Here is a 27,754-nt window from a genome sequence, read left to right on the forward strand (position 1 = left end):
ACTACTTATTTGGCATATAACTAATAATAATTTTAAATTCAGAATTCGAGAAATAGTGGAAGTTTGTGTTGCAAGGTTTTTTTTTTAAATTGAAAGTCGTTACCTAAAAAATTAAAAATAATAGTAATTTTTATAACAAATTTTAAGCAGCTTTTTTTAACAATAACCACTATTAATATGAATACTTTAAAGTTTACGAAAGTAAATTCTTGAAAACGTCGAAAAAGATATTATACATATTCATTTTTAAATCAATTATTCAAATTAATTTTTCATTAATTTACAAATTTACAATTGAGTAATAATTTCCATTGTAATTTGAATTTATGGTCAGATCCCCCTTTTGTCAATATAATAAGGTACAAAATACACAAACATGCTTAGTAGAAAAATGATGGCCTAATAGAATAAAGAACGATAATGATTAATAAAAAAATTACATTTCTTAGATCAAACTGCTCTGATCCTTCTCCTTTATACGGAAAGAGGCCTATGCATAGCAGTGGGATATTACAGGCTGAAGCGTAGATAAAACAGCCAATATTTAAAAAAAAGCTATACAAAAATAAAAACTTCGTAAGAGTATTTGTTAAAAGCAAATCATAGTTGTCTTTCTATTCCTGAAGGAGAAGAAATCACATGTTAAATATTTATCTTATTCATCCTTCTAACATTCAAGTATATACTACATAACGATATTAACAACAGGCAGTCTTCACAAGTCTCATTTTAACATTTTAAAACATCCTCGACAAAATATCCAATTTTAAAAACAAATGGTTGTTTTAAATAAATTATTATCTCTCGTGGTCCTGTAAAGCAATACGATTTTGACGCAAGTTTATTTATCAATATATTATTTCTACTATTATTAAAAATCAATTTTCAACTGGGAATAAAAATGTTTTTGATATTCTCGATTTTTTTTTTCACATTCATCCAAATAATACAAAAACAAAACATATGAGATTAACCCTTTTTAAATTCAATAAATAGCAAAATAAAGTTTAAACAGTTCTAATTATTTCCTTTCCCTACATGGAGTAAAACGCCTATACCCAACTGTGGGATGTAACTGGCTGAATGCGAATTGTCTCGAGACTGAATGCAATATATAAATAAGAAAAAACATTAATAAATGCTATCACACTAGCCAAGTTAATGGTGGTGAAATAATGTTTTATTTTTTTTAATTACTCACAACTAAACCTAAACAATGCACAAATTAAAGGCTCTCGTGTTATTAAACTTTATTTTATTCTGAAATCATCAACCATCTTTTTTTTTAAGTGTTTCCATACGGTTGCGCTGTTTTTATATTGCAACACCTGTCTGACATTTCCAAATTATTTTTCAATCCAACGAGACTCCGATTGCAAGGTATTTGAACGATTATAATGTAGATAAGATCCATGATGAACTGTCTCTGAAAAATGTTAACATAATAGAAGTGTCAAGGTTATTTATCAAGGTGATTTTTACTGATAAATAATAAGTACCTACGCTTTGTTATTACGATTTTTATTCTATAATATTTGTTTAGAGTGACATTATTCTTGGAATAAAAATTTGGTTTAACAATTACTATATTGGTATGATGATGATTATGGTATGAAAGTATACAACAGCTCTTACCCCTAGCATAGAAAAAATAAGAAAATAAAGTCTTGACATAAATATATTAATTTCAAATTAATTATGGAATTTTTTAGAAATACCTGAATTTATTAGAGATTCCCGATTTCCTCCTCGAATAACCGTTTACCACCTTCTAATTTCTTCTCCGAAGCATTGTTGAATTTATCCATATATTCTTCAAGCCTAATTAACCATTGGGCCCAATGTTCTCTGAGTTTGTCTGTTGGTAAGTGGAATACCTCTGCTTTGGAGCCATCAGTGTAAGCTATGACCAGTAAAGCATCGCGCACATTAAAATGTTTGTAGTTAAGGTCATTGCTTACTGCTCCGAAGTAAGCGGCCAGTTGGACAGGATTGTCGTATGTCATTGTTATAGACTTGCGTGGCTTATCCGATTTCTTCCATTCGATTAAAGTTGGTTTTTCTCTGTAATATAAAACACATTATAAATAATTAACAATTGGGTCTTACACTCATAGTGGGGTAGTGACGGTGGGGGCGTCGTGCCCCGGGCGCTACTCACAAAGGTTCGCAAAACGAAAAATGCTGGAAATATTATATGGTTTTTGAATGGGGGGGGGTGGGTAAAAAGGTATTGTGCCCCGGGCGCGAGTTAAGCTCGCTACGCCACTGCACACTCAACAGCCCCAAGCAAAGTAAAACGCCTAGAGGACAAAATACATCTGTTTTGAAACAAATGGTTGTCATAAAGCGGAAATCAAATCTGTAACAATCAGCGCCGTGAAAGCATCGTTACTAAAAAAATATACTTACTCATAATCAGCGATAGCATCAAATATCCCCCTGTACTTCAGGACTGGGTGTATTACATTTGATTCAATTGCCTTCGGCGAAGATATACTTTTCAATACCTCCGCGACGGACGTCCAGACCCCTTCAACGTCTTTCTCTATACGTAGCTGTGATCTTGGTTGAGTGAAGTATGTTTTGAGGGTATTGTGGAACTTAGTACCGGCGGCTAGTTGAGCTGCAACATAAACATAAATTAATCAACAACCGCTCTGGTGTAGTGATGCTAGTAGTCGCCTAAAACACCGACGGTTTGTGGGTTCGATTTCTGCTCGGGATCGATATTTCATTTGTACAAATATTTCTTTCCAGTCTGGATGTCTGTCCTTGTGAGTCTCTTCACCGTGCCTCGGGAAACACATTAAGCTGTCGGTCCCGGTTGTTATCATAAGTGACCTGATAGCGATGGTTACTCATAGTGGACCAACCCGCAGTGGAGCAGCGTGGTGGGTTAAGCTCCAATGCTTCTCCTGCATGGAGAAAGAGGCCTATGTCCAGCTGTGGGTTGTTACAAAATACCAATTTTAGTATAATACTACAATTGGTGTCTAGCAAAAAGATCATTTTATGTATAAATACTGTGTACGTGAGTGTAAATTTATAAATAATTTTATAAATTTCCAATTGCGAAATGGAAAATGAATCAAAGAGGAAAGTGGATAGTATCAGTAAGACAGTGAAAGTAGTTAGTACCATAACCTTTACTTCAGTATTAATAATAACAGAGTATAACAGGCATTTGGAAATTGGTAAATGTTGTTGACACAATAATATATTATCTAAATTAGTCATTTGAAACATAAAATATTTACTTGTGAAAAATGTAATTTCAGTGTATCTACTATGCATAAATCCATATGCATATAGGAAAAAGGGGTTATTTTAATATTACAAACGGACACTCCAATTTTATTTATTTGTATAGATTAAAAGATATTAATTTTTGGTATACATAATGACTTTATTAATCATTTTACATGAACGACTAATAAAGTCGTATATTCATTGAAAAATTTATTGATGTCGATATATTTCCGTGCTCACGTTTAAATATCAAAAGTAACATACTATTTACACAGTACTGTTTATACAGTAGGTAATGTGTAAATAGTATGTTTACTTACTACCCAAATACAAATAAATAAATTAATCAATAATCAGTGTTTTGTTTACTACAGTCACAAGGCTACAACAATGGGCCAAAATTCTTAAATTACATCTACTGCATACAATCATAAATAATTATCATTATAGCTCTAATATGACCTAGACTGTGTTTTGAATGACAAATGACCATGATAAAAAATTTGCCTATCACTTGATATTATTTTCAAAATGTAATATACAATACAATATTACTGATCCTTATTACTGTCGTTTTATTTTTCTAAATAAAACTAGCTTATCCGGAAGAATTTGGTACAACAATTTTTTTGTGAATATGTTTTTTTTTAATTTTCTTTTATACAAACACTTTACCTTTTCATCATACAAAAAGTTTAAAGTAATAGAAAACTCCCAGAAGTTTTTCTTTACTCTACTGGCCCATTATACAAACATATACGACCACGTAGAATACCAATGAAAACAGGCTATCCTTGAGCGACTGTCACTGAGCGTAACGGGACAATGATTGTAACGCAATGAGTCATTTTTTTTCGTGCATACCGCTGGTGTTCATCGATTTATTAGACGTTGTCACGTCAAAAAAAAACTTGGTTGTCTGTAAAGTTGGTCTACGAACGATAGTATAACGTGACAACGTCATAACAAAACATCTCTTAGGACGCATAGGCCAATCGAGTGGAAGAGAGATAGATGCGGCATAAGCTTACAATGAGCGTAACGGGAAAATGAGTCATCCTTTTTTTGTGCATGCAGCCAGCGTTCATCGATTTATTAGAGGTTGTCACGTCAAAAAATAACACAGTAGAAGTTTAGAAAAAACCTTCACTTTGTATTAATTGTAAAAAAGCACATTTACCCTTTATCTGATGGAAAACTAAACATCAGAAAAGTTTTACAACGTAACAAGTATATTATTAGACACAGGTACCTACTTCACTAATATTAAAGTATTTTTATATTTATCCAATTCTTAATATTGATATTTCATACCCATATGATATATCACACCTGTGAGTGTCTCTTTGTATTTTAAGATTGCAAAATATGCTCGAAATTGTGTTACGTCAAACAACAGTTGGTGTATTATTAGACAAATAAATAATTTAATTAGAGCTTAGCAATAAAACCTATACCAATAGCAAAGAAAATGTGAGCACCTCTGAAATATCAAAGTAGAACAATAAATGATCACGATAAAAGATATGTTAAATAATAACTTTCAAAGTGAAAACAAAGAGTTTTAAACACATAAACAGTACTGCTTGACAGGAAATATAATTAAACTTAAATCAGTCACTGTAGGAACCATAATTAAACGGAAAAAGATTTAGTCTGTAATATGTAAGAGAAATGTTTTATATATTTTAGTAGCAATATATAAAACATTTCTCTTACATATCTAACTCTACTAAATCGATCGATCGACTAAATCGATCAATATAAAAAATAATTACAACTCTTGCAACTCTTTTTGCAGTAGACAAAGCCTTCTCTAGCATTCATTTATTTGTTTCAATTTTTAATATCACTGGAATTTATGAGAATATAATAGAAAACAAGATTGACAATAAATCCTTCAGATATTAAAACTCAATGCAGGTTATAAAATAATGCCCTGTTCGTATTTTGTTTGTCTAGTTTGTTTGTGTAAGTTATATGATATTAATAATGATATAATCATTAATGGAATATTATTTTATCTTTACGTACATTGACAGAGCGCTAAGGAGGTTAATATATTTTTTTAATGTCTTTTAATAGCATTTTAACATCTTTATGTAATAGACATAAACATATAATTGTGTTTGCTCGCTTTGGCTGAATTAGTCAGCCCTCTTTTCACTCATAACGGGCCACCTTTGTGTATAAATGCGGAAAACCGAGCCCACAACAATACAATACAATCGCCAAGCAATACAACGTAAATTAGACGAAAAAAAAATAATATAAATAACAAAATACTAAAATAACAAACGCACTACAGTGAACAATGTGGTTTCACTAAAGGTCGATCTACGACAGATGCTGGTGTGGCACTTCTCAAACATATACCTATATGACGCCTGGGAAAGATCACAAAATGCTATTGGTATATTTTGTGACCACGGGATCTTATTAAGTAAACTTGAGTATTACGGCGTTAATGGTAAAACTCTTAATCTAATTGCTTCATATCTATCGTATCTATCTAATAGAATTCAACACGTAGCAATAAACGGAACGAAGTCTTCTGGATCTGTGCTAAAAATGGGCGTTCCACAGGGGTCGATTCTGGGTCCATTTCTTTTTTTAATATATATAAAGGATCTGCCATTTTATGTTAAATATATTTGTGATATAGTGCTATTTGCAGATGGACTTCTCTAATATTTAAAGTTGATAGGAAAAAAATAAATTATGATGACGTGAACGCTTCTTTGTCGCGAATTCGAGATTGGTTTAAAATAAACAACTTGGTTTTGAACGCCAAAAAACCAAGTGCGTTGTGTTTTCGTTACCTAATGTTAAGCATTCAAACTATAATTTTAAAATCAATAACGAGAGGCTTATTGTCAATGATACTAGAGTTTTCTTAGGGATACATTTGGACTCAAAACTTCAGTGGAATTCCCATTTGTAATCCTTGAATGGTAGACTCAGCTCCGCGGCATTTACAGTTAGAAAAGTACGACAACTGACCGACGATGCAACTGCACGCTTAATATATTTTAGCTATTTCCATAGTGTTATGTCTTACGGCCTGTTACTGTGGAGTAATGCTGCAGATATTGAGACTATATTTATCTTGCAAAAAAGGGCTATTCGCGGCATTTACGATCTTGGAGCTCGAGTCTCCCTACGGGATGTTTTCCAAAAGGTGGACATATTAACGATCGCGTCGCAGTATATTTATAACAATATTATATATAACCACCAAAATATTCATTGTTTTGAAATAAATAGTAATAATCGCATTGTAAACACGAGAAGGAATAACAAAATTGTAACTCCAAGTTTCCGACTGAGCAAAGTAAACGTTTCCTTTCTGGGTCATGGTATTCGCATGTGTAATATAATTGTGTTTGCTCGCAAACGAAAAAAAACCGACTTCAATTACATCGACGAGTAATACAACGTAGATCGACGAAAAAATAGACAAGTAACTACGCGTTATCAAAGATTACTCAAAAGTAGTTATCAGATCTCAATAAAATTTATATGTGACCACACGATAAACATCAGCTTTCGATTAAATTAAAAATTATTAAAATCGGTATACCCAGTAAAATGTTATTGCGGATTTTCAAGAGTTTCCCTCGATTTCTCTGGGATCCTATCATCAGATCCTGGTTTCCTTATCATGGTACTAAACTAGGGATATTGGCTTTCCAACAAAAAAAAATAATATCAAAATCGGTACATCCAGTAGATAGTTATGCGGTATAATACAACGTACGTAGGTCGACGAAAAAAGCGTCAAGTAAAAACGCATTATTAGATATAACTCGAAAAGCAGTTGTTAGATCTCAAATAAACTTAAATGGGACCATTTGACACACACCACCTTTCGATTAAAAAAAAAATAGTCGAAATCGGTCCACACGGTCAAAAGTTCTGATGTACATACATAAAAAAAAGTCCTCCTTTTTGGAAGTCGGTTAAAAATACCACAAACGATTTTGGAATTGTCTCAACATAAATTTAAAGTTTTTATTAAAAAAAATTTAATAGATAAAGCTTATTACTCGGTGCAGGATTACATAGTTGATAAAGATGTGTGGACTTAGTGATGCTGTATTTCATACAACATGTTTCTAATTTTGTACTAAAACACAGTTTATATATTATTTTCAAAAGAGTTTCTTGCCTATTCTTCTCTGCAGAATATACATTCCGAATCGGTGGTAGCTTCACTTTTACAAAAATAATAATTTATTTTTAAAGTTTTAATTTGTAAAATGACGATTCGAAAGTGCTCTTGGAGCCTATTTGAATAAAACTATTTTTGATTTTGATTCTGATTTTGACTAGTCGCCACTACAATTTTCGAAAGTTCCACTCGATTTCTCTGGGATGCCTTCATTAGATCCTGGTTTTCTTATCACGGTATGACTCTTGGGATATCTTCTTTCACACACACACACCCATATATACACTACCGTCCAAAAGTTTGGAAGCAACAAGATAAAATCAAATAAAATAAAAGTAAGCCATCTTAAATTTTTTTTATTGATACAGAATTAAAAAAATAGACAAAACACACTTCTACAACAATGAAATTAAATAAGTAATATAAAAATTAAATTAAATTTTAGCTTCATCGAAGTGTCCACCCCTCTCTTTAATTACCTTCTCGCATATTCTAGGCATCCTACTAATTAATTTCATAAAATACTGTTCATCTAACTTCTTCCATTCGCTCTGTAATAGTTGCCACAAATGTTCTGAGCTCGTAGGAGATTGATTTTTCACCCTTCTATCTAGTTCATCCCAAACAAGTTCAATGGGAGAAAGGTCAGGTGATTGAGACGGCCACTGCATGATTTTCACATCTTTTTTCTTCCTTAAAAAGTTCTGGCACAGTTTGGACGAATGTTTCGGGTCGTTATCTTGCTGAAAAACGAACCCAGGACCAATAAGATTCAGTCCACCGGGTATGGCGAAATCCTTAAGAATTTTCAAATAGCGTTCCTTGTTTAGTTTTTCGGTTATCCTCACAAGACTTCCGGGTTTATTGTTGCCGAAACACCCCCAAACCATGACATTACCACCACCATGTTTGATAGTAGGCACTGTACAAGCTTCTGAAGCTCTCTCTCCTTTAGATCGGCGCACAAAAACACGTCTATTGGACCCGAAAATCTGAAACTTCGATTCGTCACTCCAAAGAACTTTTTTCCATTGGTTTATTGTCCAGTTTTTATGTTCCTTTGCCCATTCTAGTCTGTTTTTCTTATGCCGAATTGTTAGTTTTGGTTTTTTAACTGCAACACAACCTCTTAGCCCCGCAGACAGTAGTCGTCTTTTAACTGTTGTTATTGACACGGGTGTTCCTCGCGTTTCATTCAGAGATGCGGTAATTTGTGGTGCAGTTAAGCGACGATTCCGTTTAGAAAGAACTCTGATGAAGTTATCCTCTTGACTTGTAGTGGATTTGGGCCTACCAGACCTTTTTCTATCTTCATTTTTGCCAGTTTCTTTTTTTCTAGCGAGGGTGTAGTGGACACCTTTACAAGAAATTCCGAGTTTTTTTGCGATTTGGCGTTCACTGTAGCCTTCCTCACGCAGAGTACAAATAGCGCTTCGCTGTTCAAGTGTGATTTGCTTGCGTTTTGCCATTTTCAATAAAAAAAAAAGACGGTCAAGGAAGTAGTCGAAATCTTTTGAATACAGACGATGTTAATATCACAACCTTCGCGTTCTAATGCTCAAGTGTGACTAAATAAGGTCCAAAAAAGATATAAACTACAAAATATTTTCAATAAAACCGCATCAATGCATGAAAGAAAGTCCCCGGCGGATGAAGTAATAAAACACGTGTTTCGTCAAAATCCAGGAATTTGTTAAAACTCAAGGAATATGCACTAGTAGTCCTTTTGTTTTGTGTTAAAAAATCACAAAAGGTCATAAAACTTTATTTTATTGCTATTATTTACCGCAGGGAGTCGGCAATCTTTTGTTTTGTTTGAAATCAGGTGTGCTTCCAAACTTTTGGACGGTAGTGTATATATATATATATGCGGTCGAATGAGTGACCCCTCCTTTTTTGAATTCGGTTATAAATTTATTAGGGTTTGATACCTGTCAATTTTATATGATTAAAGAAGAGTATAGATACAATGGAATACTATAATAACTCTATATTATAGGAAAACATAAGAACTAAAGTATTTTCATTTAAATTTACACGATTTAGTAGTTTATATATAGTAGTAGGAATTCTGTGTGCAGTAATTTTATTTAAATTTACAGGATTAAATAGTTTATAGTAGTAGGAATGCTGTGTGTGTGACGTATGCTGTGTGTGTGACGTATGCTGTGTGGTTACGGCAATGGAGAATATAGCCACCTCTCTCCCCGGGGGTGTCGTAAGAGGCGACTAAGTGATAACACAGTTCCACTACCACCTTGGAAATTAAAAAGCCAGAGGCCTATGTCCAGCAGTGGACTGTGATAGGCTGAAATGATGATGATGATGATGAGTAGTAGGAACATAGCATTACACATAGTGTCTTTCCCTTAAATACAGTGTAAAATGGTCAAAGTTGGCTGGGTATTTATTTCTAGTAGGTATCATTTTGATAACAACTGAAATAACTTAATTGGCAAGCTTTATTTAATGTTTACTATCTGTGTCCAATTTGGCAACATAGTAACAAAAATATTAATTAAAATAAACACTTACACGTCTTCAATACAATTTAAAACAAAATGAAGCAAACAGTATAATAATCAGAGAGATTTACTTATTAAAACTGTTTAGTTTATAATCTATTATTTTAGTTAATTTTATGTTAACAGACATGCTCTGTAATTTGAGGAAGTTTTTACATGTCTAACATTTTTTTGTGCATTTTCTAATAAAATTGGGTACTTAGTTGCTTTTCACTTCTAATGCATATCAGAATGCGGATCATCAAAGCACCAATGATATGTATGTCATAATTTTTCTAATAAATAGTGGCAAGATTTAATTGAGCTAGCTAATTATGTGAGGATCGCATTAATTATTTTAAAAGTTATAATAAGACTACATATAAAAAAATTCACATACATTTATACTATTTTAAGCTTATGTATATTTGTCGAAGACATGTGACTCACAATCAGTGTCTTCTTGCCAAGTTACTAACAGTGTAAAGTTCTGCCTTAGATTGGTATTAAAATATGTATTGACTTTTAACAGACTGGTGTAATGACACTATATAGTTTTAAATAATAAACACAAGTTCGGCAACTAATGAAAGCAAGGAGGAAGTGATTTGTTTGTGCTTGTTTAAATATTATGTACATCTAAACAACATAAACATATATAAGGAAACTTGTTTCAACGATTTTTTAAAAAATGATATAAACACAATAATAACAGGAGAAAAAATTAATTAAATTCTACTTTAACGGTTTTCTAGAGTACCAAAAATTAAAAGATAATTTCACCAATGTCACAATACAATTAAATGCTAATAATTGATTTGTTTGTGTTACTAGCATTCATAATGTTTATAATAAATGTCAATAGAGTTTAATTGTTATAATAAATAACATATTTAGAAACATTCAGCAGTCAATAATGACTTTTTGTTATTATTTTTTATAAGATCAACGAATAACATAAATTTTTGACATTGATTGATTTTGATAATTAGAAAGCCTACAATGTAAATATGGATCTAGAATTATAAAATGCAGTGGATTTCCATAACGTATGTGCAAACATAAAATTATAACTATCTAAGCTGGCGAACTTTGTATCACTTTATATAATTATATATTATATTTTCGTTAAAATCAGTCAGGTAGTTTCGGAGATTAGCCCGGACAAACATTGCTATTCCAGATTTTTATGCACATAGAAGATAAAAAAATAAACCATTTCTGGCATACCTTGGTAAAACCTGTTAAATTCCTCCAAGCCCATTTCCTCTATTCTTTCCTTCTTCCACTTTTCTAATAACTTCCTAGACTCTTCTGTCATAGTTTTGTTTAATATTAATGTAACAGACGGATACTGCTGTGTGTAATCATTTTGGTGTTGTTTTATTTGAAGTATTTTGTCCTCACTCGCATACCCTGGCTGGGCTGCAGAACTGCTCGTTGCATTATTGATTGCAGCTGTTCTTATACCCCGGACTGGTGTACCGTTGAACAAAACTGCCACTAGATTATAACAAGTTCTCGTTTTTTGCCACATGTTGTGTTCTAATATTTTAACACTCCTTATTACACTGTTAAGCTTATTATCGTGTAGGCTTCGACTCACTGCAGCATTGTGGCTTGTAACATCGATAAACTTTTGCGTACTTTCATTCGATGCTGTCTCTCCGTTGTTTTGATGTGGTCTATTTTTAGCTAAAACAGATAATTTTATATACGCAAAAATGTACACGAGTAAATCACAAGGCGCCAAGAGTCATATGATTGAATACTAGATTTGTTCACACGCACTTAGGACTTGAGACGCACGTAGTATATTTACAAAAGTAAATATACAAAAACATTAGAACGCAATTATTCCCAACACGGTTTAGAATTTAAAAGTCGAGACGAAATACCAAAGAGTATGTAAAGGTACGAAATACGAGATTTAACTGCGAAGGTGGCATTGACAGACGATATGCAATGTAGAAAGTTGAAATACAAATTTTACAAGGTTACTAATTGTATATTTAAAAGTGCTATTAATAAGAATTGTCATACTAAACTAACCTTCCTTCTTCAATCTACTTTTTTTTTGCTTATTCGTCTCCAATAGTGGTCCAAACAGTTCTTTATTTTCTTTATTATATTGCTTTATTTTATCTGCCGGTTTCAGGAATGAAGCGGGCTTAACAACTTTATTTCTGAAGGCTTGTTTTTCTAGAAAGAGTTTTTTAACCAGCCTAACAAGCGGTCGATGCATAGTAGTGAAAAAATTACAATTGTTATTTTTTAGATATACAAACTATTCTGTGTTAATCTTTATTTGCAGTTTGAACTTAGATAGATCCTAGATTAGAAAATTACAAATTGAAAGGATCAAATTCGACCAATAATCTCAGAAATAAATTGTTATACCTTTGTTTTACCATTAAAAAAAAAAGAACCTAATTGTTGATAAATACACTAGGTAATTCAAATTTTTATGTTATAATTTTTTTTTCTGATAATATTTAAATATTTTCAAATTTTAAATTTTCCTTTAAAGTTGAAAAAGTGCGGGAAATTGAAATATTTTTGGTGTTGTAGCCATAAATCACAACTATACTTGAAATTAACATTTTGATACTTGACTACTTGTACTGTCTCAATCATAATCAAGTATGTTTTCAATGACTGTAAATTATTATCATAGTAATAAACATGAGTTTTGTGTTGATTTTAAAGACTTATTATATATTAGTAAAATCAACTTTCTGTTATACATCAAAGAGTGATAAACATTTTTGGTAACACATAGGGTGCGATCCAATAAGCGACGTTTGTATGCAACGTCCTTTCTATCATTTCACCTAAGGGAGCATCCATAAAACACGTTGTCATATTTTAACCCTTCTTAAACCCCTCACTCCCCACATGTAGCCTGAGGTAGCATTCCTGTCACATTCATGTGTGTGAGCATCTCCAGACTGACCTAAGTCAGTCCGGGTACTGGCTTTTAGGAAGAGCCTCTCTTCCCGGGCTGTCATCACTGAGAGACTTCGCCCTCGGGATCCTAAGTTTTTGCCCAATGGGCTAGGACCATACCTACCAAAGTAGGCTATGGCCTAAAAAACTAATCATCAATGGAAGAAAAGGGGAGTTTCTGAGACAGCTACTCCTGATGGAGTTCAGCTTTCTCAAATACTTTTTAATTGGAAATTAAAAAGTCTAGCCACATATTTCTTTATTGGCCACGTGATTTAACTTCTAATTTTATAATTATAATTTATAATAAAAAGTGAATTACACTGAATACAAAAATACAGTCCTTTTCATTTTCCTTTTTGCTGCCATCTATTGATACGTTTCCAAACTGTTTTGTAGCCTATAACTAGTTTCGTTAAGTGTTGAGATATGTTACTAGATGGCGCTGAAGCCTTGTCCTAAAATCCATTTTAATAATTCTATCATTACCCGCTTTATTATTTTTCAATATTTTTTTATTATTCTAATACAAAGCACAATTTATTTTTAAACAATAGAAATTATCATGTATGTAACTTTAAAAGTTCTTATTTAGTACAATACTGTGATAATAATACAGTTTTGAAATAGGTTAGGGTTATCTGTGTCAAATTGGCGGGAAATATAGATAGAATAGCGCTTGTTAAAAAGACGCAGGCGCGAAGCCGGTAAAGTACTATGGACATTTGAAAAAGCCGGCTGTCAGCTGTGTGGTAGTCTCTGAAATGAATGATAAAGTTTATTCATTGAAGAAGTGTACGTAAAAATATATCGGAATCTTTAGACCATATAAAAATAATACGAGTAATATGTATTGTGAAAAGTGAAGTGAAAGAACTGAAAATCGAATATTCAGTAGATAAACACTTTAAAGGTAAGCGCGAAGTTTTCTTTAATATTTAAGATATTATTTCTATATAAGGGTAGATCAGTCCGGATGGTAGTTTTTTTTTTTTTTGTTATACATAATATAGTAAATTGAGCCGAGTAATGATAAAAAGTGAAATAATTAGCGCAAATTTTGTTTCAAAAACTTTTTTGTGTTCAATTTTTTATTTTAAAATTACTTTTGTGAGAAGAAAGAAGTTATAATAGAATTATTTTAAAAGGAAAAATAAGATGCGTCAAAGCTTATGTTATTATTATTTTAAAATATTTGTTGGTAAATAAATACATTATTAAAAATCCTTAAATTAAAAAATTAAAAATTTAAAATTCATTTTTATAATTTACAAAATAATTGTAAAAATAAAATAGTATCGTAAAATTGTTTTTTTTTTTTATACTTATAAAATCTTGAGAATGTTTTGACCTAAGGCAGACTAAAAGTATGTATAAAATATATTTGTAAATATTTCCTTATACTTTTTTAGATGATCGTAGTAAGAGTATTTAACGAAAATAATTAATAATAAAAAAATTAATTTATATCATTAATAAGTAAAAAATATTTAAGTGAAATAACTATATATTTTTTTATATATCTATATAATGTATATTCGGGGATAACTTCGTCGATTATAAACCGATTTTAATAATTCTTTTTTTTTGTTGGAAAGGAGATATCTTATGTGGTGTACCATGATAAGGAAACCAGGATTTGATGATGGGATTCCAGAGAAATCGACGAAAATCCTCGAAAATCCGCATAACTTTTTACTGGGTGTACTGATTTTGATGATTTATAATTTAAATTTCATCGTGATCTGATTACAACTTTTGGAGTAATCTTTGATAATGCGTATTTACTTGACTATTTTTTCGCCTATCTACGTTGTATTACTTGTCGATGTAATTGAAGTCGATTTTTTTTCGTTTGCTAGCAAACACAATTATGTTACATTTATTGTCGATACGGTAATATCTCTAGATCTAGACGTTTTATCAAAAAAAACCTTCACAAGATTTTCAGTTGATCTTTCATTGCAACGGTGGAAACCGCATCCAAGTGTGTGCAGCTGATATTGTATGATGCGGGAACAATAATAGATCCATAAAAATTTTAAAAGAAATAATTTATGATTTTTTTATTCTCTGAAATAATTTGATGTTTTTTTTTTTAAATATCTCCGTCAAGTCATTAGGGCCTTTTTAAACTCTGGGAAATGCATTTATGCACTAGTCCCGCCGGCCGGAGCCGACGGCAGTGTGGAGCTCCCGGCGCAGACAAATCGTGCACGGACTACCCACTAAAACTTAGCGGTCTCCTCAACGTTATTGTGGGGCCCCACGGGATCGCTAACGCATGCAACCGTGATGCCTCGACGGCAGGCCCTCCCGTGCAGGCCGCCTTCGCTTATAGAGCGCTCACGGGCACCAAGAGCGCTTTGTCGTCCTTGTAAAAGAAAGGAAGAGGGACAAAAATGCCCTCATCAGCTCTGTTCCAGAAGGTGAAGGAGGGTATTGCAGCATCTCCTTCCTACCGGTCGCCTCCTGCATAGCGCATCAGCGTGAGCGCCCGCTTCGCGCTCACGCTCCGCAGCCTCCTTCAGCGCCATGACCTTTTCGAAGAAAGAGGCCATGGCTGACCAGCACCTCTCACTGCCGAAAGTAGACGACGCTCGACAATGAGAGGTACAATGGCCACCAGGGCCTGATGCTGAAGTCCCTAAGCGGTGCATTCCTCTTGAGTGTAGCGCGCCATAATCTATCGGAGCGTCACACGCATGGCAAGCAGGGGTAGTTTCTCTCCTTGCGATTTAATGCAGATACTTACCGAAGTATCCTTGTTTGGTAAGTACCAGCGTCAGCCGAAAGAAAGGTCAGCACCCCGTGCCGCCTTTTGACTCAGCGACTAAGATGGAGATGTATAGCGTCCACCGTCACTGACCCCGCCGCTGGGGACTCCAAGTCGTCCTTCCACCAGTTCATTATTATGGGCCTATTTCAACTCAATTGACAAACTGAAAAATTTAGGCTCGCATTTGCGAAAATGCATAAAAGAAAAATACGTCATAAGCTTATATCTGTTGAATACCGTCATAAGTCAGATAGCTTTAACGGCAACTGATTAAGCAGGCTTTAAGTATGCATGAAATTATGATTCTTATTGAACATTTTATTATCCAATTACGATAATACCTTGGCATGGCTTACGCTTAAAACATGATTGAATATCGCGCAGTAATTACGAGCTGTTGCTCGGTGATTAAATGCCTATGAATACGATGGTTAAAACTTTATATTTTCCATTTCCCTCATTCCTAAATGCTTGATTGCTATACAAAGTGTTAATAGGTTTAAAGTAAGTTATTAAATAATTATCATCGGATTTAAGTATACTGGATTTTCTTGGTTTTTGTAGATTTTATATGAAATTGAATATCTAATAATGAAGTGGATGTTTTATTTTTATGGATTAACTTTTCTATTTGTTTAACTAGTATAGTCTTCTCTGCAATTTCGTTTGCGATTACTAATTTTGACTTTCAACCCTTTTCCCAAAATAACTGTTTTGAATTTTGGTATGAATTTTTTTAACCGACTTAAAAAAAGGAGGAGCTTACTCAATTCGATCGTATATATATATATATATATATTTGTATGTTCGGGGATAACTTCGTCGTTTATGAACCGAATTTGATAATTCTTTTTTTTTGTTGGGAAGGAGATATCAAAAGGGTGGTAACATGATAAGGAAACCAGGATCTGATGATAGAATCCCAGAGAAACCTTGACGACTAGTGCGTTTGTTAATTTTTTTCGGCTACTTACGTTTATTACTTGTAATTGAAGTAATTGAAGACGTTTTTTTTTCGTTTGAGAGCAAACACAGTTATTAAACATACTAATGAGAATTTGATCTATTTATTTTTCTCTTATAAGATTATACATTTTAAAGTTTTATGGAATTAAATAATAAAATTTCTTTATTTTAAGATATTTTTGTTCCACGATTCCATTACGACAAGGTGTTAAACTTCAAATATCTGCTATTTCGATTGAATGAATACAGATATTGGAGCAGATGGCTCTGTCGGAATTTAGGCACCTAACGCGTTGGCGTCCTGTCCCTTAAAGAACTATATTTTTTCATTTGGCCGAGAGAATAGACAACGCCAATCTACGCAATTAAATTTTCTTTAACTAATTTTCCTATACATTTATTAAATATTTAATTCAAGAACACAATCGTCTAGTTTAATTTTTACAGTAGTCTACATTAAGAAGTTACTACCCACACAATAAGCGTTTTTATTCGATATGACTTTCATGAAACAGTTGTATTTTGTACTAGTGAATATGAATTGACCTTCAAAAGTGTGGTCCATATATAAAATATATTTAATAATGTTGCACGTTCTTAAAATGCAGGTTTTAGAATCTTATGTTTCCTTAATTTCAAGTACAGTATTTGTCTAGTATATTCAGAACAAACTGGGTTCGACAAGTACATTGATATAAATGTGAGTGATATTATATGGGTTTGTTAGGTTATGAATTATTTGATTATTATATTTAAAAAAAGTAACAGTCTTAATCATTAAACTTTAATTATAGTTAATAGTATATAATAAACATATAAAAGCGAATTAAGTATGTACTTGAACAAAAAACATATCCTTCAACTGCATAAAACTACATAGTATAAATATAATGTTGTAAAGTACGTAGTTAATTCCACTTATCTCGTAATTATTGAATGTTTTTGCAGTAGGCTTTAACTTCTCATAACTTTAAGGCTTGTTTTACTTCGGTGCCAACGTAATAAATTCATTTCCAGCTTTTCGTGCTGTTACCCGTAGCGGTAATGTATTCCATGCAAATAAGACGACAATCCGAATTGAATTTAAACCGCTTTCACATGCGAGTCAATTTCCTTTAAGCGGTTTTAGAGATAAACTGTAACTTGTTATATGGTTTGTTCGCATGGTCGAATAGTCAAACACAGACGAACATTTCCCTCTACGGTCACAGAGTTAAGGTTTCGTGAAATCTGATATGTATACGAGATAGTTTGAAAATTGCAATGACTTTAAACTGATTCTATTTTTATGAGTTAGGTACTGTAAAGCACCTAGTGTGATGGTTAATAATAATAATAATAATAACTCTTTATTCCAGAACATGCATTCCATACAATTAAATAAAAGATTACAATAAAATGATAATTTGAAAAATTATAACAAAAGAAAAACCGTAATAAATTATTGAAATTAATTACATTGAAATTAAAATAAAGTACTTATTTGTTTCATATAATAATACATTGAAAAAATAAAATAACTAAATACAAACAAACAATTAGATGACTGTTATCAAATTATAATTAAAATTACTACACACTACCTGTTACTTCAAAAATATCCGACATTCATCTCCACCATGGCTTTAACCAATTTACTCTCATTTAACAAGTATCGAAGAAATGTGTTAGCCATGTTATGTCTCTTCATCGCCCAAAAACCGTACAGACGGTGCACCGCAAACATTTCAGAGGCACTGGAATATCTATCAAGCCCGAATATGATTCGCAGTGTAGGTATTGTTGTAGTGCACTCTAATCGCATTTATAGCTGTATGTGTGTAATTACACTACAGCTCGTTTATGTACATGCTCATAAAGAAAGTGCGTAAAAAGATTTTTCTAGCCTTTCTTCGCTATTGTGAAATCTGCTCGAGATCATGTTAGCTCTCACGGTAATAGCTCTTCTCTGTCTGTCGATATCGTCGTTATCGGAGAATGATTCCGATGTATGGTTTCCTCACCTAAGCTGATCTGAGTTCTGCTGAGGCCCATACAAAATCCGAAGTATACTTATAACAGTTTCTGGTACCTACTTGCACTTGATCCAACATACCTACTCCTGAGCTTGACACGTGACACTCTATCAAACGTCTTACTCAGGTCCAGAAAACAGCCGTATACAGTCGTTATTCTTTGTTTGTAGTAGGAAGACCGTTTCCTTTAATGTAAAAATAGCCATATCAGTTCCCGTATTGACCTTAAAACCCATTTGGTTGTCACGTGTTTTTATATGGCACTTTATCTTTCACACAACACTCTCAAATATTTTTTGGAGTTATCGTTATTAGGGATATAGAATGATAGTTGGATGATCTTGTTATGTCTTCCTTATTATATTTTGTAGGCAGTAACTGCGTTAAAGCGTAGCGTTAAATAGTGCACTGCATAATCTGAGCAAATATGGGTTAAAGAATTTGAAATGTTCAGCGCTTAATCCATAGTGGCCTCATTTTGTAATATTTAGTATTTTAACTGTTTATTGCCTTTTCTATCTTATTATCATTGATAACTATTAAGGAACTATTTGCCGCTCGAGACGGGATTGGGTTAGAGGTAGGTTGGTATTGCTGTGTGGTTACGGCAGTAAGACAGTAGGAGGCGACCAAGGGATGACACAGTTGCACTACCACCTTAAAACTTAAAAAGCCGATCAATGGCGGGATTGCCATCCAACTGCTGGCTTTGAAATACATAACCCGAAGAGGGGCAGCAGCGTCCTCGGTGCGACAGAGCCAGCCCTGCGGTCACCAACCCGTCAGCCCAGCGTGGTGACTATGGACAAAATACATGAGGTCACGCCATTTTTGTGCGAACTTGTGGAAGCCTATGTCCAGCAGTAGACTGCGATAGGCTGAAGTCATAAAGTGATGAGTGATGGTATCCAAAGTGATTTGCAAACAAATTCGCAACTTCTATAACATCCATATGTCCATCAGCTTTAAAGGATAAGTCATTATTATTGATCTTCATTGATTTAGCCGTCTCCCTTCAAAACTGCTTAAAATAGTTGTTGTACACGCTAAGAGCAATTTTCTTCTGTGCACATATTCTGTCCGCCTCGCTAATACATCTTTTAAATTGCTTTTTAAAATTGTTTTTCGTCTCATTTTGTAAGATAGCGTGAGATCAGTATTAGGTTTTCCATGAACCACCCTTTCAAAGCCTATAACTCTCCCTCACTCCATCATTCCAATCCGGAATATTTCATAGATTTTATAATGTCTGTATAGAAAGGTAGTGTACCTAAAATAAATTACGATCACTCGTTCAAGCTTATAAAAAAATTTACGATGTTTAAGGCTTTCCTACCAATCCCGATAATTTTTTCCAGTAAGTAGTCTATGATTTTTTTACTACTTTTGCGTGCACTATGAAAGTACTTATAATATAAAACCTATATACACCCTACTACAGGGTATAGGCATCTTCACCTAGAAACGAGAAATATTGGAATTATATTACCTATTTAAATGTCTCATAATTTCTCCCGAGGCATACAATTTCTATTACGATATTTTATTTTGCTACAAAGTAGATTTGTAATAATTTAGTAGTGTCCAGATTTAATTAAATCCAAACGAGTCGATTTTGACTTAGAACTATAGAATTACATATAAGTTTTTAATTTATAAGTTTTAACAAATATCAACACTTATTTGGACAGCATATTAAAAACAAACTTAAAATAAAACATTGATAATTTAAATAAAAACAATACTGCAAATATCATGTATCGAACACATTACATTATTAGGTAGACCCGAGCAAACACGATGTTACGAAATTCATACAATCTTCTTTAGTACCTGCAAATCTTGCAACCGCAATGGAAAATGAATGTCGTATATTCAGCGCCATCTGTTAATATTACCTTTCTGTTAGGGGTAGAGTTTCAGTTTTCGTAATACAACCCCATCTGTTATGATAGTATTGTACTTGGATTTAGTTTAGTTTTATGTTTTAATCAAGTAATTTTAGTATGAAGATAAATGTTAAATATTTACGTAAATACGTACGTACATATACGCTTTGTACGTCCTTATGTGTACTTATTATAAAACATTGTTATAGATTATATTTTGTCTTTAATCAATAGATAGACAAACATATAATATTAGAGAATGAAAGCAACGTCCACAATATTTTTATTTCTTTGCAATATTCTTTTCATTAAATGTAAACATATTAAAATTATGTCTAGATAAGCAATCAAAGATAGATAAATACAACTGTATTAGTGTTTACGTTCAACAATATTATAAATTCTAACTTAGAAATTTTACTTTCTAAGTAACTTTATAACTTTATAGGAATGCCTGAACCTGAAACTTTTAGGGTTATGAATCTCTTAAAATTTAAAATAACGTCTTTTTATTTATTCGTAATATTCGTACAATGTAAAAGTTTTATAATATAATGTCTTACATTTTTATGTATATAGGTATAAATAACATTTCGTAGTAGATAACTTTGTAATGTGAATGTAAATCACAACATAAAATGAACTGACAACATAGCACGGAAAGTTCTTACAGCAAAAAAAAAAAAGCAATAGCAGACTGAACTCATAATTACTTGTTTTTTCTCTATACCTATCGGATTCATTTTATATAATATACTAGGCACCGATACTAAGCTATATTGAAAAAAAAACGTATAAAAGTTAGAAACATAAGCCGTAATACCAATTGTTAAAGCTTGACACAAATTACGGATATATTTTTTATTGCTATTTCCCCACAATAGATGTGACACGAATTTCGTATCACATTCCAGTTTGCTACAAATATTTAAAAAAGTTTAACTAGTTCAATAACTGAGGCCTGTTGTTGCATTCTTGATACAAAAATAATGAACAAATAATTAAAAGGGGCTTTTGCCTCTTGAACTGTTGCCAATATACATGGTGGAAATCTCAGCGACTGCAGAAGAGTTTGGCGCGGACAAATTTTCACGTTTCTTGTATACATAGCAAGCAAATTAAAGCCTTTTATTTATTGGCTCGATATTTTTAGTGAATCGTGTTTTTTGGAAATTATATTTAAATACGAATTATATATTGATAAAATATGAATAATATTTTCCGATTTTACCGACATAATAATAAAAAAATATGAACTGGTTATTTAAATAAAACATCATAAGTGTAATTAGGAAAAATAAAAAAAATAATCGATTGAGACACGGGATTTAAACCGTGATCTCGGTCGATCCCGACCGGCCGATTTCCCACCTGAGCTAATTATAACTTTATTGACAATTGCGAAATTTACCTTCGTATTCTAACGATATTGTACCTTTTTTATCATTACCTAAAAACAGGGATAAAACGATATTTCCTAGAAATGAATCCTAGCTACATTGATTTATCGCCCCCAAAATCCCCTGCATACTAAAATTTCATGAAAATCGTTGGAGCCGTTTCCGAGATTCAGATTATATATATACACAAGAATTGCTCGTTTAATAGTATTAGATTAATTAGTGTACTTACTGCAAGCAACATTTAAAGTAGTCGGTACTTATTGCTTAGTTTTAGTCATTCCATTTATAAAAAACTGTAAATTCTACGAAATATCGGAAACTAGTGAGCGTATTACATAATTTTTATATCAACTATTAGTACATACAATTTTTGATGAGCTTATAGTGCTTGTAGTTTTAAGAGTTTATTTATAAGTGATACCATGTCAATCTTAATACAGGGTAAGAGATCAAATAATATATGACCATGAGATATAAGACTTACACGCGTTACTTTTATACTACTAGGGTGGCAAACAAGCGTACGTTGGCGACCTTACCCTCGACCTTTTTCAGAAGCTTTACCTTACCCATTACAGGAACACAAGACAACTTGAGAGTTATATTCTTTGAATGTGATCTTCTGTAAGCTTGAGGTACTTCCGTAGTCAGGCAGCTACGAAATTAGGAGCAAGATATTTCCTGCTGTGTTCTACCTCAATTTGGTCTTTGTGTGGTGTATGACAGAATAACGCAATCTGCAGGAAGCTGTTTACAGTTGTAATCACCTTTATAACTCATACAAGGACGGTAACAGCGTAGGAACTCATCTTTGTTAGACTCTAGGGAGACCGCAATACAATGCTCAATGACCTTAGCAATATACCTTCAGCAGCTATAACGTATATTATGACTGTGTGCGTGGGAAACTAGAATAAGGAGAACCGTAATGTAACTGGAATATTACAAAAGTGACAACGCGTGACGCGAGCCACATAGTTATACAATAATAAAACTGAAGACACATAACTGAATATATTTTACCCGACCCATAAAACACAAGTCTATTTAAGTTTAAGCCTTAAACTTTCGCCACTTTGCATACGAAATCTTGTAAATAAATGTGGAACTAAAAAGCCTTATAAACAATCATATATTTTTAGCATAGTGATAAAAAAATAAAAAAATAGGCGAGAACACCTAAAGAACCTTCGGATTATTGAGAATGTGTGAACAAACGTAGGTGGTGGCTGAATATAACTATTATAATCCAAGGTATAATTGTATACGCTAATACTTTTATCTAAATAGTGTGTTTGAATGTGTTGATCACAAGGCATGCCGCCCTAGAAATACTTGCTTTATTTATTGTTATAGACTGTCTAGCATCAGGTTTTGATCGATAGAGGTAGAGGAGTAATTATAAATGTTACATCGAAAAATGCGGCACGGTTCGTCTTGTTAAAAAAAAGAAAGATATTTTATTTATTTTATTTAATTGTGTGTATTCAGGCGTTTCACGTATCTTTGTTGTACTTTTATGAAATCGACAAAAAGTTTGCTCAAATAGTTATTCGTCAATCACAAAATTTTACAATACTAGATAATCGATTTCAAATTCCGTTAACCTGAATAATAAGTAAAGTAAAAACCGATTAAATTAATTGTATAAAACCACAAAACGAAACTTTTGAAAACTTGTAGTAAGGGTAGGTGTAGGCCGTTGTGATTTATTGTATCATCACGGTCTCGTGAAAAAGTTCCCAAGCGCCATGTAAACGCTTCGGTTACATGTTTTGAGTAGTAATGTATTCTATTCTATTCCATTCTCTCTCCGTTTATGTGTTCTTTATCGTAATGCATTTCTTGTTTCATCGAATTTCAAATCATAATAATTTTAAAGAAGCTTAACTTCACAAATCTATAAAATCTCAATCGATATAAAACTATTTATTTAGTTCATTCTCTTATCTCTAGTTACTTATTTCTTGAATTGATCACCATACACATTCTATTCCTAATATGTCTATCAAAATTTTGTATTGATTTTGCGAGTGACGTTGATTAAAACTGATCATCAACTAAATATCACTTTCTATTAATACAAATCCATCACCAGACTGCGATCATGCCTATTTATCGTGACCACATGAATCAATCAAAAGCCGGTGCCTTAACTTTTGGTTGGTAAAAGTTGGATATGCTGCACATCTCAAATTACTATGTAACATCATACAAAACTTGTCTTTTCATTTTATGTAAAATTGTGATTTCGACTGAAAATGGTAAAAATATTTTTTTTTAATCTGGAGCCTTAACTGAAGCGAATCTGTTTCATTTCACAGGAATTTCATTCTTACAAAACAACAGTGTTTTTGCCGTGAGTTAGCTAGCTAGAGACTTTTTTAGACTTTTCTAGACTGAAGTAAAACTTCTCTAGCTCCATTTAACTTATATCTCCCTATCGATTTCCGTTCACCTTGCCTGATCACACTTGATATAACGCTCTCGTCACGAGTTCACCAGCTTACTTCCCAAGTGAAACGTGCGTCAAGAAGTATTACTTCAAAAAGGTCATCTATGCTATCTCTAGTTAAAGTCATTCAATATACCTATTAAATAGATTTACACAACTTTGTCCCGTGCGAGGAAGAATCGAAGCATTTTTAATGACTGATACTATACATAACGGAACAAGAACGAAATTGATATATTCACTAGTCAGTTAAATATGTAAACTGTGACGTCATCAATTTGTCATTTCGTAGGCGCAAATGCTGATATAATTAGCGTGTAACCATCAATTTAGAAAGGGTACGTAAACAAACACTGTTGTTACTTTAAACGTTGTTTGTGTAACCTGATTAAAAACTTGATACTTACGCCCTATTCAAATGTTGATTCGGATCTTGGTACACCAAATTATCACTTAGTGTTGAACTATTGTTTACGTGGCTGTGGTTAATTGGTATTTGAGTGTAAATTTATGTACGGTTTGTTTTAATTTGACATTAACTATGATTATGATTTATTAAATGTACATAACTTATTTTATATTTTATTGGAATTATTTTATGAATCATTAAATTATTTTTTAGTAGTGCTATATTTAATGCAACACATGACTTATTTTGTAATCTGTGGACTGTGACTAAATTTATAATAATAGATAATTTTTTTTTTTCAAAAAGTATCAACGAAGATTTTTGCCAATTCTACTTTATAGAATCTACATTCAGAATCGGCTATAGCTGCACATACTCGAATACAATAGTTTTCTAAAGTTTAATCAACTACGTATTCGAAAGTGATTTTTAATGTTACTAATATTTTAAGTCATGAAGTAGTATAAATATTGTTGTCAAATTTTGACATTAACTTATTGAATGATGAAGGTTGAACCATTATACATTTACTATTATAATATTCTCAAAAAATATAAACAAAAATATAATCGTATTTTAATTTATAAGGAGTTGGATCGGTTGACTATCTAGAGTTCTAGACCATGAATTTTTTTATAAACATTGCATACCTAGAACGAGAAATGGAAATTATACGCTCTATTTAAAAATTCTTTGATGAAAAAGTATTCTTAGAAGATGGTTTTATAAACATACCAACTCAGAACAACATCGTTTTGAATAAATGTAAAAAGAAAGAACTCCTTAAATATTTCATTTAAAAAGTATTTGTAAACAAACGCAATATATTTAAACGAAGTTTCTCTTAACAAGTTACCAGATATATTTAAAAATAAATGGGCTTAATCTAACTAACCTGGATTTGAACTGGAGAACGTTGATTCGCTTCCTATTAACTAGGCACAGACGAATCTCGATCAACTAGTTACAAACAACATCCATTTATTATAAATTTCAAAAACGTACGAAGAAACAGATGTTTTATGTAAATATATTAAATCCTTTTGTATACAATGACCTCGGTTTTGTGTGACTATCGTTCGTAATATATCCGTTAGTAAGGTGTAGGTTGCTGATGAGGTCGGTTTGACCGTCAAAGGATATTTTACATCATAAATTGTCTACACAACTAATCGTCTATAATTTATCATAAACTCAACACTTCTACAGTATGTACATAGTCAGAGTGATATGTAGTATGTTATTAGTAGTTTGGAATATACCTAAAAGGGTTTTAAAGGGTCGAGCTTATTGAAGTTCAAGATCATTGACCTTAAAGATTTTTAGGTTCACAGCGACTTTGTATATGTATCACGTCACATTTTAAATATTTCTTAATACATTTTTATTTATCTATATTTGTAGTTTTATATTAAAAAACCTTACATGTTACTGGCCAACAACTGGCGTCTGCTTTTAATTTTATTATGTTTTTTTATTGGATGTAATTATACGTTTTGATATTATTCTGGTATAGTGGTTCGTGTACCGTGTGCCTAAACTTCTGTAGCTGTGGGTTCGATAACCGCTAGGGACGGTTATTTGTATTTTTATTTAAACGAAAAAATCTCCAAACGACGCCAACACATTGATCTGTCGGTTCTAGCTGTTATCATAGACGCCTGTTAGCGATATATTTCATAGTAAGGAATATATCCGCCTACCCACAGTGGAGCAGGATGGTGGATTAAACTCCGAAACTTCTCCTACACGGAGAAAGGTTCCTAGCAGTGGTATATTACAGGCTGAATCAAAATAGATTTTTACTTTGATTTAATATCTAGCGTTTTATCATGGCAGAAAAAATACGCCTCATTACATCACCTGGTCATATCACGCGACAAGCATTTAAGCACTATTTTATTATAATTACAGCATAATTAAAAATTTACAACAGATAAAAAGCCTTTTATTTACTATACTTAAAATAAGGTTAACTATTTTTAATAAATGACCTGCTGAATTTTAAGTGCAGCAATATGAGCATATAAATTTAATAGGCGCGAATGAGTGTGCCACCGCGATAAGAATAAATAAAAAAGAATTACGCAATTAAATACGTTCATCCATTTCACCGCAACAGAGTTTTAATTAAAAGTGTCCGTTATGGAACGAGCTTGAATTTATCATGCATTCGTTCATGAATTAGTGTGACCGAGCTGTTAAAAAGCCATGTTATCAAATAAATACGCTTCAGCCTGTAATATTCCACTACTGGGCATAGGCCTCTTTCCCCATGTAGGAGAAGGATCAGAGCTTAATCCACCACCACGCTGCTTTAATGCGGGTTGGCGGATATATTCCCTACTATGAGTAACGATCGCTATCAGGTGTACATGATAACAATTGGGACCGGCGGCTTAAAAATCATTGTGATAATATAATCTGAATTGGATGTTTATTAGTAAACCCAATTGAAGACCCACCGTTGGAAGATTTTGTTTATTTTAAAATTTATTGACCATGTCAGACGCGCAGAAATGAAAAATAAAACATTAGGGTCCTCTTCCAAAGGTTGTTGATAAAGTTATTTGACATATAACGGAATTTAACATACAAAAAGCAATAGTTTATTTTTCTTTTTCGTATTCTCATCGCAATCTGCAACCAAAACTTATAGTTTATTGATTGAGGTCCAATAGGTCAAAGGCCATAAAGAATGATTTACCTTCTGCGATAGCCTTTGATAATCTATCAGTAACTTTATCGGCAACCGATGGAATACGTCTAATAGTAATAGCACCGATAACGCATTACGCCCTATATTATTTATACTTATATTTCAGTAATATTCAGCTAAATTCCATTTGCTACGGTCACAAAGGGGAAATCAATTTATATCATCTACAGAATGCCAGAATCTTAGTGTTGTTAAATTGACGAATGTATTTTGCAAAACCCTATTTTGCAAAAGAGATAT

General features: G+C 32.5%; 1 protein-coding gene across 1 annotated transcript; it reads right to left on the minus strand.

The window, feature by feature from the left end:
- Window positions 1–1,238: 1,238 nt before the first annotated feature.
- Window positions 1,239–12,335, minus strand: LOC123660796 (mitochondrial genome maintenance exonuclease 1-like). Its single transcript, XM_045595833.1, has 5 exons — window positions 11,983–12,335; window positions 11,161–11,625; window positions 2,413–2,626; window positions 1,719–2,064; window positions 1,239–1,426 (listed from the first exon to the last, which is right to left on the minus strand). Exons 1-4 carry the CDS (start codon window positions 12,173–12,175, stop codon window positions 1,728–1,730), a joined length of 1,209 nt encoding a protein of 402 aa, XP_045451789.1. The 5' UTR covers window positions 12,176–12,335; the 3' UTR covers window positions 1,239–1,426; window positions 1,719–1,727.
- Window positions 12,336–27,754: the final 15,419 nt, after the last annotated feature.

The sequence above is a fragment of the Melitaea cinxia genome, chromosome 16 (assembly GCF_905220565.1).
Source record: "Melitaea cinxia chromosome 16, ilMelCinx1.1, whole genome shotgun sequence".
NCBI lineage: Eukaryota > Metazoa > Arthropoda > Insecta > Lepidoptera > Nymphalidae > Melitaea > Melitaea cinxia.

Coding starts and splice junctions, on each gene's coding strand:
- LOC123660796 (XM_045595833.1), bottom strand. CDS start 12,175: ATGCATCGACCGCTTGTTAGGCTGGTTAAAAAACTCTTTCTAGAAAAA. Junction 11,626..11,982: donor AAGTAGATTGAAGAAGGAAG/GTTAGTTTAGTA, acceptor TATCTGTTTTAG/CTAAAAATAGACCACATCAA. Junction 2,065..2,412: donor GATGCTATCGCTGATTATGA/GTAAGTATATTT, acceptor TTTATATTACAG/AGAAAAACCAACTTTAATCG.